Here is an 11,870-nt window from a genome sequence, read left to right as displayed (position 1 = left end):
AAATGGGAAAAAAACAAAAGAAAAACGCTAATGGGACGACATCTGCAGGACTGTTAACACACTTTGCGAACACCTGTCCCACCTTGAAAAACACAATTCGGTAAAAATAGCCCAATGAAGGCAATAACGGGCCACCAAATGCCAAGCCACTCGTAAAATAATTATTTTCTGTGACAAAACTCCTTGTCGGTTTGTGCCACAAACAATTTATCGATTTTTTTTCATTACCATTATGCATTGTCTCATTATTACAGCAATTAATACGTAAATCGTCCCATATCTAAAAAAAAAAATTAAAAAAGTGTCCTTCCAGTTTTTATATTTACGATTGGTAGCGCTGTAATTTGACATCTGTGTTTTGACAGGTCCGATTTTTTCGAATTTTTGCCCAAAATAGCCCAGAATTACGGTAAATCCTCGTCATTTTCGCAATAACTCTCCATTTGTGATTAGCTTTTGCCCCCTTTTGCCGCAATGTCGAAGCCGGGGACCTCCGAAACCCAGGAACAAATCGCACAAAAAACCTGGGAAATGGCCAATAAAGTCGAACTGGTGAACTCGGTCGACGATATTTACCGCTACGACAAGAAGCAGCAGCAAGACATCCTCGCCGCGAAGCCCTGGGAGAAAGAGTAGGCAAAAGTCGGCCCTAACCTCACTTTACCTAATCTCAATTTCCAGCCCTCACTTCTTCAAAGATATCAAAATCTCGGCCTTGGCCCTCTTGAAAATGGTCATGCACGCGCGTTCGGGGGGCACCCTGGAGGTCATGGGCCTGATTTTGGGCAAAGTCGACGGAAACACAATGTTTGTGATGGACTCGTTTGCGCTGCCTGTGGAAGGGACAGAGACCCGAGTCAACGCACAAGCTCAGGCTTACGAGTACATGAGTTCGTACATCGAGGCTGCGAAGCTGGTGGGCCGCCAGGAGAACGCGATAGGCTGGTACCACAGCCACCCGGGATACGGGTGCTGGTTGTCTGGGATTGACGTTGGCACCCAGATGCTCAACCAGAATTTCCAGGAACCGTTCGTTGCCATTGTGATTGATCCTGTGAGAACCATTTCCGCGGGGAAGGTGTGTCTAGGGGCGTTCAGGACGTACCCGAAAGGGTACAAACCAGCAAATGAGGAACCGTCAGAGTACCAGACCATTCCTCTGAACAAAATCGAGGATTTTGGGGTGCATTGCAAACAATATTATTCGCTTGAAGTGTCGTATTTTAAATCGTCACTTGATAGGCGATTGCTTGATTCCTTGTGGAACAAATATTGGGTCAATACTTTGAGCTCGTCTAGTTTGTTAACGAATGCTGATTACACAACTGGGCAAATTTTTGATTTGTCGGAGAAGTTGGAACAGTCGGAAGCGGCCATTGGGCGCGGGGGGTTCATCGTAGGCGGCACTGATCCGCACGAAAAACGAACAGAAGACAAACTGTTGAAAGCTACAAAGGACAGTTGCAAGACTACGATTGAGATTATTCACGGACTGATGGCCCAAATGATCAAAGACCGGCTTTTTAACAGCACTTCCTTGAATAATTCGACCCATTAACGCGTTTTAATCTGTCTGATTTGTTTGGATTTAATAAATATTTATTTATAATCTAATTGGTGTGTTATTGGTTACCTAGTCCTAAAAAACTACGGATATCTAAAGGTTAGGATACGAAACGTCGTACAAATAAAACGTTCCCTTCCAAAGCAATGGATTTGAAAAAATTGTATTCGTATATCGGTTAACACAGCAAAAAAATACAGGCAAATGGAGCATTAAATTCTCAATAGTAAGACATAAACATAATGAAAAAAAAATACCGTAAACTACATTTAAAAAAATTTCAATCTTTGCCAATTAGCACTCTATCCCATATTTTTCAAAACGCTGGGAATACGATCAGCTTTTCTCAGTCTGTTCAGAGTGCAAAACTCAACATTCCTGCATTTTTTTTTTCAAGTAATTAGTGAATAATTGAATGAATTTAAATTAATTTAAAACGACTTGGCGCCGGTATAACGCTCGAAGTGCCCACATTTTTGCTTCACTTTTTGGGTCCAGAAAATCCCACGATTCTGCATCTCGTTCCGTCTCCTAAGTCATAGTCCTCCGTAGCAAAAACCCAACCGGATGCATTTATATTCCAGTGCAAACATTATGCAAACGATAATTGCGTCAAACACAAATTCTAGAATCAATCCTTTAAAAATAAAGATTTGTTGACACGTCGGAAGTACCAAACAAATTCTTGTTTTTCTAAGCCAGTTTCAAGGATAAGTGGTGCAGGGCAAATATTTTCCTCAAATATTTGCCTTTAATCTCCATATGCGATTCTGTTGACAAGTGAACGTGTTAAACCAATTAAAAACAGGCGGATTTGTTGGAGTTATGTTGTTCCGGGCCACTTTCATTTGTGCCGAAAATGTTTGGAAAGTGCTTAACTTTCGTCTCATGTCATAAATCATCGAATTTGAAGCTCCCGCCCCCGCTCGGCCAATCACAGCCGCGTCTGGCTGGGTTTTCCGCCTTATCGCATTGGCACGCCTGGAATCCGACATAACCCAATATTCTTGAGTGGTCCGTGGTTTGACTGTGGTGTTGTCTTGGTGGATTTCGGCGCATTTCGGCGAAAAATCCGCACTGTGGGTGCAAATTGGTGCAAAGCGCGCTCGCCTCACCCGTTTGGTGTTATGTTCAGTGCGAATCAGTGCGTGGTTTGAGGAGGAATCATGGCAGGAATCTTCGATATTGAGTTACACGACGGGCTGCCCCAGAGCTCCGACGACGAGGACGATGCCATAGACATCGCAGAGGTGATCAAATTGTCCGAACCGAGCCCCCGATCCGATTTCCCGTCCTAGAATCCGAGTCCAGTGTCACACCTTGTGGCATTTGCATCTTGTGCAATGCGAAATTTCTCTCGGTTTGACGCAGATTGAGAGGCTCCTGGAGCCGCATTGTCGAGTTGTGTTTTAAATCGTTGCGAAATCTTTGCAGGATCAATACGACGAGCAGCCAGATGTTTCCGACATGATTGAGTAAGTGTTGATAAGTTTGGGCGATAAGTTGGTTGTTTTCATTGATAACGTTTAGCACGGCCGACACCGAGCGGGTACAGGTGGACGAGCAGAGCGTGAACAAGGGGAAGAAGATCGGGAACGAGGATTTCCGCATACTCAGCGTCTTGGGGAAAGGGGGCTACGGCAAGGTGTTTCAAGTGATCAAAGAGACGGGAAGCGATAAGGAAAGCATTTACGCGATGAAAATCCTACACAAGGCTTCCATTGTACGCAACCAGAAAGACACTGCACACACTAAGGCTGAACGCAATATTTTAGAAGCTGTCAAGCATCCTTTTATAGTCGAATTAATTTACGCCTACCAAACGAACGGCAAACTCTATTTAATACTAGAATTTTTACAAGGGGGCGAGCTCTTCACCATGCTGGAGAAAGAGGGGCTCCTGTTAGAAGAAACAGCCATGTAACCAACCACTGTTTAAAATCCCCCAAATAATTCTCTCAATTCCAGTTTTTACCTATCTGAGATTTTACTCGCCATAGAACATTTGCATTTTCTCGGGATCGTTTACCGGGATTTGAAGCCGGAAAACGTCCTGTTAGATTCTAAAGGTCACGTTAAATTGACCGATTTCGGATTGTGCAAGGAACATATCAGGGATGGTGTTTTGACGCATACTTTTTGCGGAACAATTGAATACATGTGAGTGCTAAAAATGCCAAAAAATCCGACTTATCATTGGTTTAGGGCGCCTGAGATTTTGACGAGGAGTGGGCACGGGAAAGAGGTGGATTGGTGGTCGTTTGGGGCTCTGGCCTACGACATGTTGACGGGAGCTGTGAGTATTGAATGCGGGTGGTTATTGAATTGAGCATTGACGTCATTTGATTTCTTTATTGTTGTGTGGTGAGATGCCATCAGTTAGGGTTCCATTGACTTAAGTACATAGTTACAAGAAATCGATTTTAATGAGGATCTTACGATTGAAAGTATTTAAATGGTGATTTTTCAATGTCATATTTGTTTGCTGATGGAACGGCTTAGTTTTAATCTCGAGAGATAAGGTCGCAATGACCTTGACTTTTCCTAAATTATATCGCGCCACACTAATTAATGAAGTGTGTCGAATCGTAAATATTTTTATAAAAATTTGCACAATTTAATTTAATTTCAATTTTTAATGCACTACTTTAAAAGGTAAGTAGGTCATTTTTTAATAAAGTGAGTCTCACCGTTTATTTTTTTCCGAATAAAATGTTTTGTGTTAATTTACTCTCAAGGCGAGGCAAGTATTATTATTTTTTGCGCTCTATCGAAATAATGGTCAGCGTTTTAGCATCATTGTTCAATTATTACACGAACAAAATAGTTTTGATCCGAATTTAATAGACTGGAACTTGACGTTTTCATTCCGTAATTTTCGCACTTCGTAAATGTGATGAAAATAGTAATTTATTGATCCATGAAACGTTTTATGAATATTATCGAGGTCGTAAAAAATAAATGATTTCTAATAAAAGCTGAGTTCCGTATTTACGTGGAATTAAAGAGTCTGCTCTAGCGTTTTTAATCAAGAAGCACACGATTTTAAACTTGTTTTGGACAAAAAAAATAAAAACTGCCAGTGCTAATTATTTTATTTTTAATAGTTGCAATTTTTAAATGTTTTATTCTGGAAAAGATCGCACTGTTTTTTAGTGCTTTGCAATCTAAATGATAAGAAATGAAATTTTGTAAAGGTTGAATGACCGTTTTTTTTGTTTATGTATGAGTACATGATTGTTTTAGGCGAAAATTATACAAATAATTATTCATTGCATTTTAAACGAATGTCACTAAAGGAAAACGTGGATAGGTCTTACGATTCTTTGGGGAACAACTGTCCGCGTTGAAAACATGCAAACGCAATTAATTCGTGGTTTAAAATTTTTGTGTTTTGATACAAATCGTTATCTATCGATGATTAATTGCGTCCTTGTTGTAATGTTATTTAGATAAGAGTGTTGTGTAATTTCTCTCACTGAATTTCAGCCACCGTTTCAAGGTGATACTCGTAAAAAGACAATAGAGAAGATTCTCCGAGGTAAATTATTCCTTCCGCCGTACCTAACCCAAGACTCCAAAGATTTAATTCGCAAATTATTGAAACGTCAAGTCAGCGCCCGTCTGGGCACTGTCGAAGGCGCCTCGGCAATAAAAAATCATCCATTTTTCAAGAACGTCAATTGGGACGACGTTCTCGCCAAACGAATAACGCCACCAGTGCCCGAAAGTATGCTAAAAAAGAAAGAGGACGACACGTCCAACTTTGACTGCAAATTCACCAAACAAACGCCGGTCGACTCGCCCGACGACTCGACCCTGAGCGAGAGCGCCAACGAAGTCTTCAAGGTGGCGAACATTCATAGCTTGACAAAACCGAGCCAAATAACCGAAATTTCAGGGTTTCACCTACGTGGCGCCCTCTGTCCTCGAGGACATGTACAAGAGCAGCGTCAAGAGCCGGCCTCGACGCCAGCAAAGCCGTCTCGAGACGCGCACGCCCTCTCACATCGTCGACCACAACTACGTCAACAACCACGGCGAGCAATTTCGGGTGGATAACACGTACTTGAATAATCACGTGGCCGCAGGCCCCGCCCGCTTCGAGCCGTACAACCAATTGGACAACCACGTCCGGGGGATTCCCATGAATGTGAACAATCACGTGATTGCGGGCCCCGCCCCTCGGGTCATCAACCACTTTGAGCCGTTCGGCCAATTGGATAATCATGACGCTGTGATGGGCGGGCCCTCGATGGATACGAATTCGGTTAGGTTAGATAATTACACGGGGGCGGCACGGCCGCCCCCGCCGTTTCAAGTCCGCAATGCGAATAACGACGACTTGATGTTTATCGATCGCAGGCTTTCGATGATGGATGTCAGTCATGATCTACCTCCTGTATAATAGTGTGGCATTTTTGGGTTCAAACGCAATGTTTAGTTCAATTTTGTTTATATAATTTATTTGTTGTGGTTACCAATAGTTTAATCGAGAGGAAAGTGGACGTTGAGTGATTTTAACTTAATTAGAGAATTATAGTTAGGTCAATTTTTTCTTTTCGTTACCAATATTATTTAACCTTGCCGCGGATAACATTATGATGATTCTCGAGATTTGATTTCTTCGTGGAGAGATGTCGTAGGTTAAGGTTCGTTGTTTGGTCAAGTGTGTAGTGCACTCGGAACGCATTGTAGAATTGTAAAAATTAATTGTTGTAAATTAACTAAGTTGTCTCGTGGAGTTCTTGGAAAGATAGTTTCGGTGTGGTTAACGGTTGGCTCTCCAAACCGGCACTAATATAACTGTATCGCGTTTTATATCAATTTCTCCTCTAAGCTTTGTATTGTTTTTTATGATATTTAAACATATTAGGTAGTGGTGGGGCTTCAAATTACTTAGTTAATTTTTTTTTTGAACAAAAATAATAAAATTATTATATGACAAGGTGCTTTTATTTTAACTTTCTTTCACGTTATTTACGGGTTGTTTTATTTAAGTGTAGGTAACTCACCTTGCACTCTAAACTTTCAAATTTGTGTTCGAAATGATATTACGAAACCCCTATGAGGTGCAAAAATGTGTTCATTATAAGATAAATTTACACCAATATAGACTTTTTTATACATGAATGTAAACGTTATAATTGAAGCTAAAAGTGTTTAGGCACAAGCTGGTCATAATTTGTGCGAGATGCAAGGTTGGTTATTGTATAGATGATGTCTAAAGATGTAGTATAATTCTAGTTAAGTGGAATATGTTATTCATATTAATCTTTTATATACATATTTATCTTCATACTTAAATAATTTATATTTTACGATATTTATGTTGGGTTTTGGCCCATCCGAAAAATGGGTGATATTGTTTCAAGCTGGGTTGATTCTTATTTCCCCGAGAAGCTCAATTTTGCGTAACGATTTTATTTATCAATATGTTTGTAACAAAACTACTAATAAAGTGTAATAAATACGAATTGTCTCATTAGTCTCCAACGTCAAAATCACGCAATAATTTCATAAAAACTACGGAATTGGCGTATTTTAATCGAATAAAAATTTGAAAAACCCGCCAAACGACGGCCCAGTCGGTATGGCCAAAAACCACCTGACTGACCAAATGTCAAAACCTTGACCTAACCTAAAAATCACGCAATAATTCCGCCAAAAACCGTAAAAAATGCCCAAACTGGCGTGATATAATGTCAAGACTATTGTTCCAAATCACATTATGCAACCCGAAAGTGTTAGGTAATTCATACAGCCCCACTTTGCTCCTCAAGGTGAGTCAGGCGCCCCCTTGGCCCCATCTAACCCGATTTTGTAGCAACACGTCTACTTCACGTTACCTGCAGCCACTTATGTAAATAAATCCGACCGGAAGGCGACCACAGTCGCCCTCACTGAAGACGTCACCAAAGCATTTCCCGAAAAACCATCGATAATCCCAGCATGGCGGCCCACGCCTTCCACCGACCGTTCAAACATCATCCAACACTACCTCAAACTGTCCAAAATCCGCCTCACAAGTAACACAAATCGCCAAATGTTATTACATAACTGAGCCCATTTTTCAGCCCTTGTTGTGGTCACCTCGATGGCGGGCTACGCCGTCGCCCCCGCGCCCTTCGAATGGGGGCCCTTTGCCCTGTGCATTGCCGGGACGGGGCTGTTGTCGGCCGCCGCTAACGCCGTCAACCAGTTCCATGAAGTCCCGTTTGACGCACAAATGAACAGGACCAAGCATCGGGTGCTAGTCTGCGGCCGCTTGACGTAATTAATTAATTAAATTAAGTTAAATTAATTAATTGGTAATCCCTAGCCCCCTTCATTCAATCTTATTTGCCGCAACTACAAGTTTGAGTGGGTTGGCCATTTTGAATTTTGGGGTTAATGGACTTACTGCCACTTTGGGGCTAACTAATTTCATCCTCTATACGTCGATTTACACCCCAATGAAGCGGATGAGCATCCTGAACACGTGGGTGGGCTCAATCGGTAGGACTTCGCCCCTTTTTCCCCAAAAAACACTCTAAAAAACAATTAAAAAAAAAACTATTTTTACCAAGAAAGTTGTAGTTGTCCTGGATTTTGTTCGTTTCGTGTCTTCCGTAGTGCTGACTATTATTTTTATAGCGTTGTCAGTCCGTTTTAGTGTATTTTTTGCAGTTGGTGCCATTCCCCCGTTGATGGGTTGGGCCGCCTGTGCCAATTCCCTGGGGCCGGGAGCGTGGCTCATGGCGGCCCTTTTGTACAGTTGGCAATTCCCGCATTTCAACGCCTTGTCCTGGAATTTGCGCCCGGATTACTCCAGGGCCGGCTACCGGATGATGGCGGTCACAGATCCGGGCTTGTGTCGACGAGTGGCCCTGAGACATACCGTAGCCCTTGAGGCGATGACGATAGCAGCGCCCTTTTTAGACGTTACCAACTGGTGGTTCGTTTTAGAAGCCTCACCGTTGAATTTGTATTTTATTTATTTAGGTAAATGACAACACAGGGTTGTAAAATTCTTGATTGAATTTTTTCAGCGTATGATTTTTACAAAGATTCGTCCAGTCAGAGCTCCCGGAAGTTGTTCCGGTTTTCGTTGATTCACTTGCCGTTGTTGATGATTTTGTTTCTAGTAAATAAAAAGAAGTGGTTCGTTTTCGATGAAGACACCGAACGTAGTTGTAGTGTAAAAAATGTAGAAACTGTTTGTTGAATCAATAAATAAATTATTTTGGAAAAATTGTTTTCTTGTCTCGGGATTACCCCGATTACGCGAAAAACACTTATGCGATTACCCCGCCTCTAGGCCAATAAAACATGGCATTCTAAGGACTCCGCCCCTCGGTGATGGGAGGGAGGGATATCCTTGACGATACAAGCCATTCGTGATGTCAGGTCTCATCTGTAAAGAGGCTTTGATGTGCTTTGAAGGCTTTACGGCGAATAAGTTTCGACGTTTGGACTATTGTGTCAATTATCATTATTATTATGATGATGCGAAGAAGAGACGGCTTTTTTTTCCAAAGGGCTTGTATAATTAGTCGGGAAAGATAAACAGGGTTGGGGTAAATAAAGAGTCGATTGATTAAAAGTGAATTCGTGTCGAATCTGCATTGTTTTTTTACGGAGGCTCTTGTTGGAAGTATTTAGGGTTTACGCTAAAATCAATACGCCGAGCTATCGGATTGATTACGAACTGTTTTAAATAGTTAAACAGACACGACTGGGGTTTCATATTGTATTCGCAACAAGAACAAAGCTCTGGCCTTTATTAATCCTTTTCTAGCGCAAATAAATCATTTTCAGTAAAAAAAATACAAAAATTAACAATGCAATAAATAAATAAATAGATTTTTTTTGAATCACGTTCTTACATACGTCTACCCTAAAAATCTGATTTAAAATGAAGGTACTCAGGTGATTCAGTTTTTTCCAACGATAATTTTAGTACCTAATCATCTATATCTATCTACAGAATGAGGAAAAACATCATCCAATGCAAACTGCAAATATACAATGTATCTGAATACATTGAAGGTCTGGGAGAATCTATAGTTAAAATCAAAAAACTCTTGTTTGATGCCTAATTTTCAAACATTACCTGTATGATGTGGACGACACTTTTTTTGAGCTGCATATCTAAGTTGTGAAGGACAGAAAGTCCATTTTTAAATGCTATTAACTTAGAAAAAATGTGCAATTGAAAAATGAAAAAATGAGCAATTCCAAATTAACTTCTGTATTTTCAACCAAATTTCGAATGTAATTCCAAAATAATATACTCCGATAATGCTAAGAAATTCAACCTACTTACGTAATTTCCATTCTAATTAATTTCAGATAATAAAAAAAAATACCACAAATTCGCAAAGACCTAAAGTATTTATTATTATTACATTAGGTTTGGGTAAGTAGTAAATCTAATTTAAGACTAAACCAATAAATTCAAGAATTTCAAAATAATTCCCGTAATTTTTTCTTAATTCATATAATTCCTGCAATTCAAAGAAATTTTACGTAATACCGGATAGTTCCACAAGATAATTTGACAATTAGGTAACCTAATAATTACCTATACTTTCAAATAATCCCGAGAATATTTCCAAGTAATCTGGTTAGGTAAATTCCAAAAATTTGTACAACTAACTTCATCAGAGTTAACGGCCCCTCGCAATTTTCGAATTTTTATTATGTAGTTTACTACAGTATTTTAAATTAAATAAAAAAATTACATTTTTTTTTGAATAAACTAAATTGAAAAAAACGATGCAAAATGCAAAAAGTCGCGTTTAAATAGAATACACTTCTCCTTCAAAAAATCGTTATACCTACTTTCTCATTTTTAATAGTATTTTGAAATCTGTTTGGACATTTGGAACAGGACGTTTCGATAGGTTTTTACCGTGTTTCAGCTGGATATTTTTAAATTTTTATTTCTATGTTATTTTATTATTTATTTAATTTGTTGGGAATTTGCAAAAATAAAATGTGGGTTAGTTGCTTATGGAAGTTGAGTATTATTCGCAAGCTTCGGGTAATGAATTTGCAATGCATTGTTCTATTATTTTTTGCTGTGATTTAATAGTTATTTATTTAATGAGTTTGAGTGTAAATCGGACGCTTTATTTCACGAGTGGATTTTTAAACCACGAGTGAAAACGAGGCGAAATAAATGAACCGATTTACACAAAAAGGAGTTGAATACAACATTTTATTCTTCGAAATAGACTCAGCAAGACTTAAAATTGCTTTAAATTTGTTAAAAATAATCTGACGTTGCGTACTGAGAAAGGCCAAACAGTTGTCAAAACTTCCTTACACAGGAGAAAAACCGTAAATTTTGACAGTGTCGAAGAATAAATAAATTTACCTACACTTTATAGTAGTTTAATTTCTGAGACTTTTCTTCTCATCTACGCCAAATCTTACCTACAGACTTTTTTATTCAAATTCTTATTATTATATCACTTTAAGAATAAAAATTTAATAAACCACATTTAGTTCGGGGTATTTTTATTGCTGTTATTATTAGATAATCCTTGATTTCTTAAAAAAATTGAACATGAAAAATAGAATACATTTCGATTTTTTCGCCATGTTACTACATTAGATACCACATGTATTTTGTTATAGGTAGGTATTGCTTTTAATAATAAACCTTAATAATAATACACCATCCCAACTTATAAGTCGTGATAACAATAAAAAAAAAAACTTTGAAAATCTGGTGCACTGGTTAAAACAAAGGCAATTTAAATTTTGCTGTGTATTGTAAAATCACCGTGTTTATAGTAGGTACCTAATTTCAAAAAATTATAAGAGATTTTCAAGCATTTTCGTGTATACAGTTTGATTTAAATTAAATTTTGTATGCAGTTTGTTACCTGTCTATGGAAGCTTAATACAAAAAAAAACGTTTCGATTTGCTATATGTTTTCTTTAGTATAAATACCAAAGATTCAGGATATAGGTACGCCCTGTACTGTTAAGGCTCTAGACCCTCTGGGAGCTGGCGCATACGTTTTACGTGTAAACTGTTTTCACTGTTTTTAGCCGCAAATTTAAACTTGAAGGGTTTCTTGACATTTGCAGTGTTTCTTTATAAGTAAATGTAGGTCGAAGAGTCATTTTTGATTGAAATAAATGCCTAGATATTTTTTTATTAAATAAAATGTCTGTTAATGAAGTTGATACGAATTTTTGATAACGGTGCATTGTATTGAGAATTAAAAAAAAACATTTTATAAGAAATTTAAAAATACAGACTTGAGATATTTTAGATTTTTGTTAACTGCTCTTAATTGTTAGATAT

The 11,870-nt window shown here is 38.7% G+C and overlaps 3 protein-coding genes across 4 annotated transcripts; all 3 read left to right on the top strand.

Annotated features, from left to right (window-relative positions):
* The first annotated feature begins 88 nt into the window (after nucleotides 1-88).
* Nucleotides 89-1,614, top strand: CSN5 (COP9 signalosome subunit 5). Of its 2 annotated transcripts, XM_008200021.3 has the most exons (3): nucleotides 89-409; nucleotides 454-632; nucleotides 682-1,614. In XM_008200021.3, the coding sequence occupies exons 2-3, from the start codon at nucleotides 475-477 to the stop codon at nucleotides 1,556-1,558; spliced, it is 1,035 nt and encodes a 344-aa protein (XP_008198243.1). In that variant the 5' UTR covers nucleotides 89-409; nucleotides 454-474; the 3' UTR covers nucleotides 1,559-1,614. The 2 variants fall into 2 exon arrangements, with proteins under 2 accessions (XP_008198243.1, XP_064211163.1); XM_064355093.1 differs by having other exon boundaries at nucleotides 92-632.
* Nucleotides 1,615-2,261: 647 nt separating this feature from the next.
* On the top strand, nucleotides 2,262-7,037 carry S6k (Ribosomal protein S6 kinase). The gene is made up of 7 exons (XM_015983473.2): nucleotides 2,262-2,814; nucleotides 2,999-3,039; nucleotides 3,095-3,484; nucleotides 3,533-3,724; nucleotides 3,770-3,860; nucleotides 5,054-5,413; nucleotides 5,466-7,037. The coding sequence occupies exons 1-7, from the start codon at nucleotides 2,731-2,733 to the stop codon at nucleotides 5,970-5,972; spliced, it is 1,665 nt and encodes a 554-aa protein (XP_015838959.2). The 5' UTR covers nucleotides 2,262-2,730; the 3' UTR covers nucleotides 5,973-7,037.
* A 106-nt stretch (nucleotides 7,038-7,143) lies between these two features.
* On the top strand, nucleotides 7,144-8,798 carry LOC107398701 (protoheme IX farnesyltransferase, mitochondrial). The gene is made up of 6 exons (XM_015983809.2): nucleotides 7,144-7,347; nucleotides 7,392-7,593; nucleotides 7,642-7,837; nucleotides 7,887-8,062; nucleotides 8,234-8,548; nucleotides 8,596-8,798. The coding sequence occupies exons 1-6, from the start codon at nucleotides 7,267-7,269 to the stop codon at nucleotides 8,769-8,771; spliced, it is 1,146 nt and encodes a 381-aa protein (XP_015839295.1). The 5' UTR covers nucleotides 7,144-7,266; the 3' UTR covers nucleotides 8,772-8,798.
* Nucleotides 8,799-11,870: the final 3,072 nt, after the last annotated feature.

The sequence above is a fragment of the Tribolium castaneum genome, chromosome 2, assembly GCF_031307605.1.
Source record: "Tribolium castaneum strain GA2 chromosome 2, icTriCast1.1, whole genome shotgun sequence".
NCBI lineage: Eukaryota > Metazoa > Arthropoda > Insecta > Coleoptera > Tenebrionidae > Tribolium > Tribolium castaneum.
Note: the sequence above shows the minus strand (reverse complement) of the source record. Positions and strands in the feature narration are given on the sequence as shown.

Excerpts from the sequence above, each read along its gene's own strand:
- CSN5 (XM_008200021.3), top strand. The coding sequence starts at position 475 with ATGTCGAAGCCGGGGACCTCCGAAACCCAGGAACAAATCGCACAAAAA. Across the intron at positions 633-681 it reads GCGAAGCCCTGGGAGAAAGA|CCCTCACTTCTTCAAAGATA; the intron begins GTAGGCAAAAGT and ends CTCAATTTCCAG.
- S6k (XM_015983473.2), top strand. The coding sequence starts at position 2,731 with ATGGCAGGAATCTTCGATATTGAGTTACACGACGGGCTGCCCCAGAGC. Across the intron at positions 2,815-2,998 it reads ATGCCATAGACATCGCAGAG|GATCAATACGACGAGCAGCC; the intron begins GTGATCAAATTG and ends AAATCTTTGCAG. Across the intron at positions 5,414-5,465 it reads GCGCCAACGAAGTCTTCAAG|GGTTTCACCTACGTGGCGCC; the intron begins GTGGCGAACATT and ends CCGAAATTTCAG.
- LOC107398701 (XM_015983809.2), top strand. The coding sequence starts at position 7,267 with ATGTCAAGACTATTGTTCCAAATCACATTATGCAACCCGAAAGTGTTA. Across the intron at positions 7,838-7,886 it reads CTAGTCTGCGGCCGCTTGAC|CCCCCTTCATTCAATCTTAT; the intron begins GTAATTAATTAA and ends GGTAATCCCTAG. Across the intron at positions 8,063-8,233 it reads CACGTGGGTGGGCTCAATCG|TTGGTGCCATTCCCCCGTTG; the intron begins GTAGGACTTCGC and ends TATTTTTTGCAG.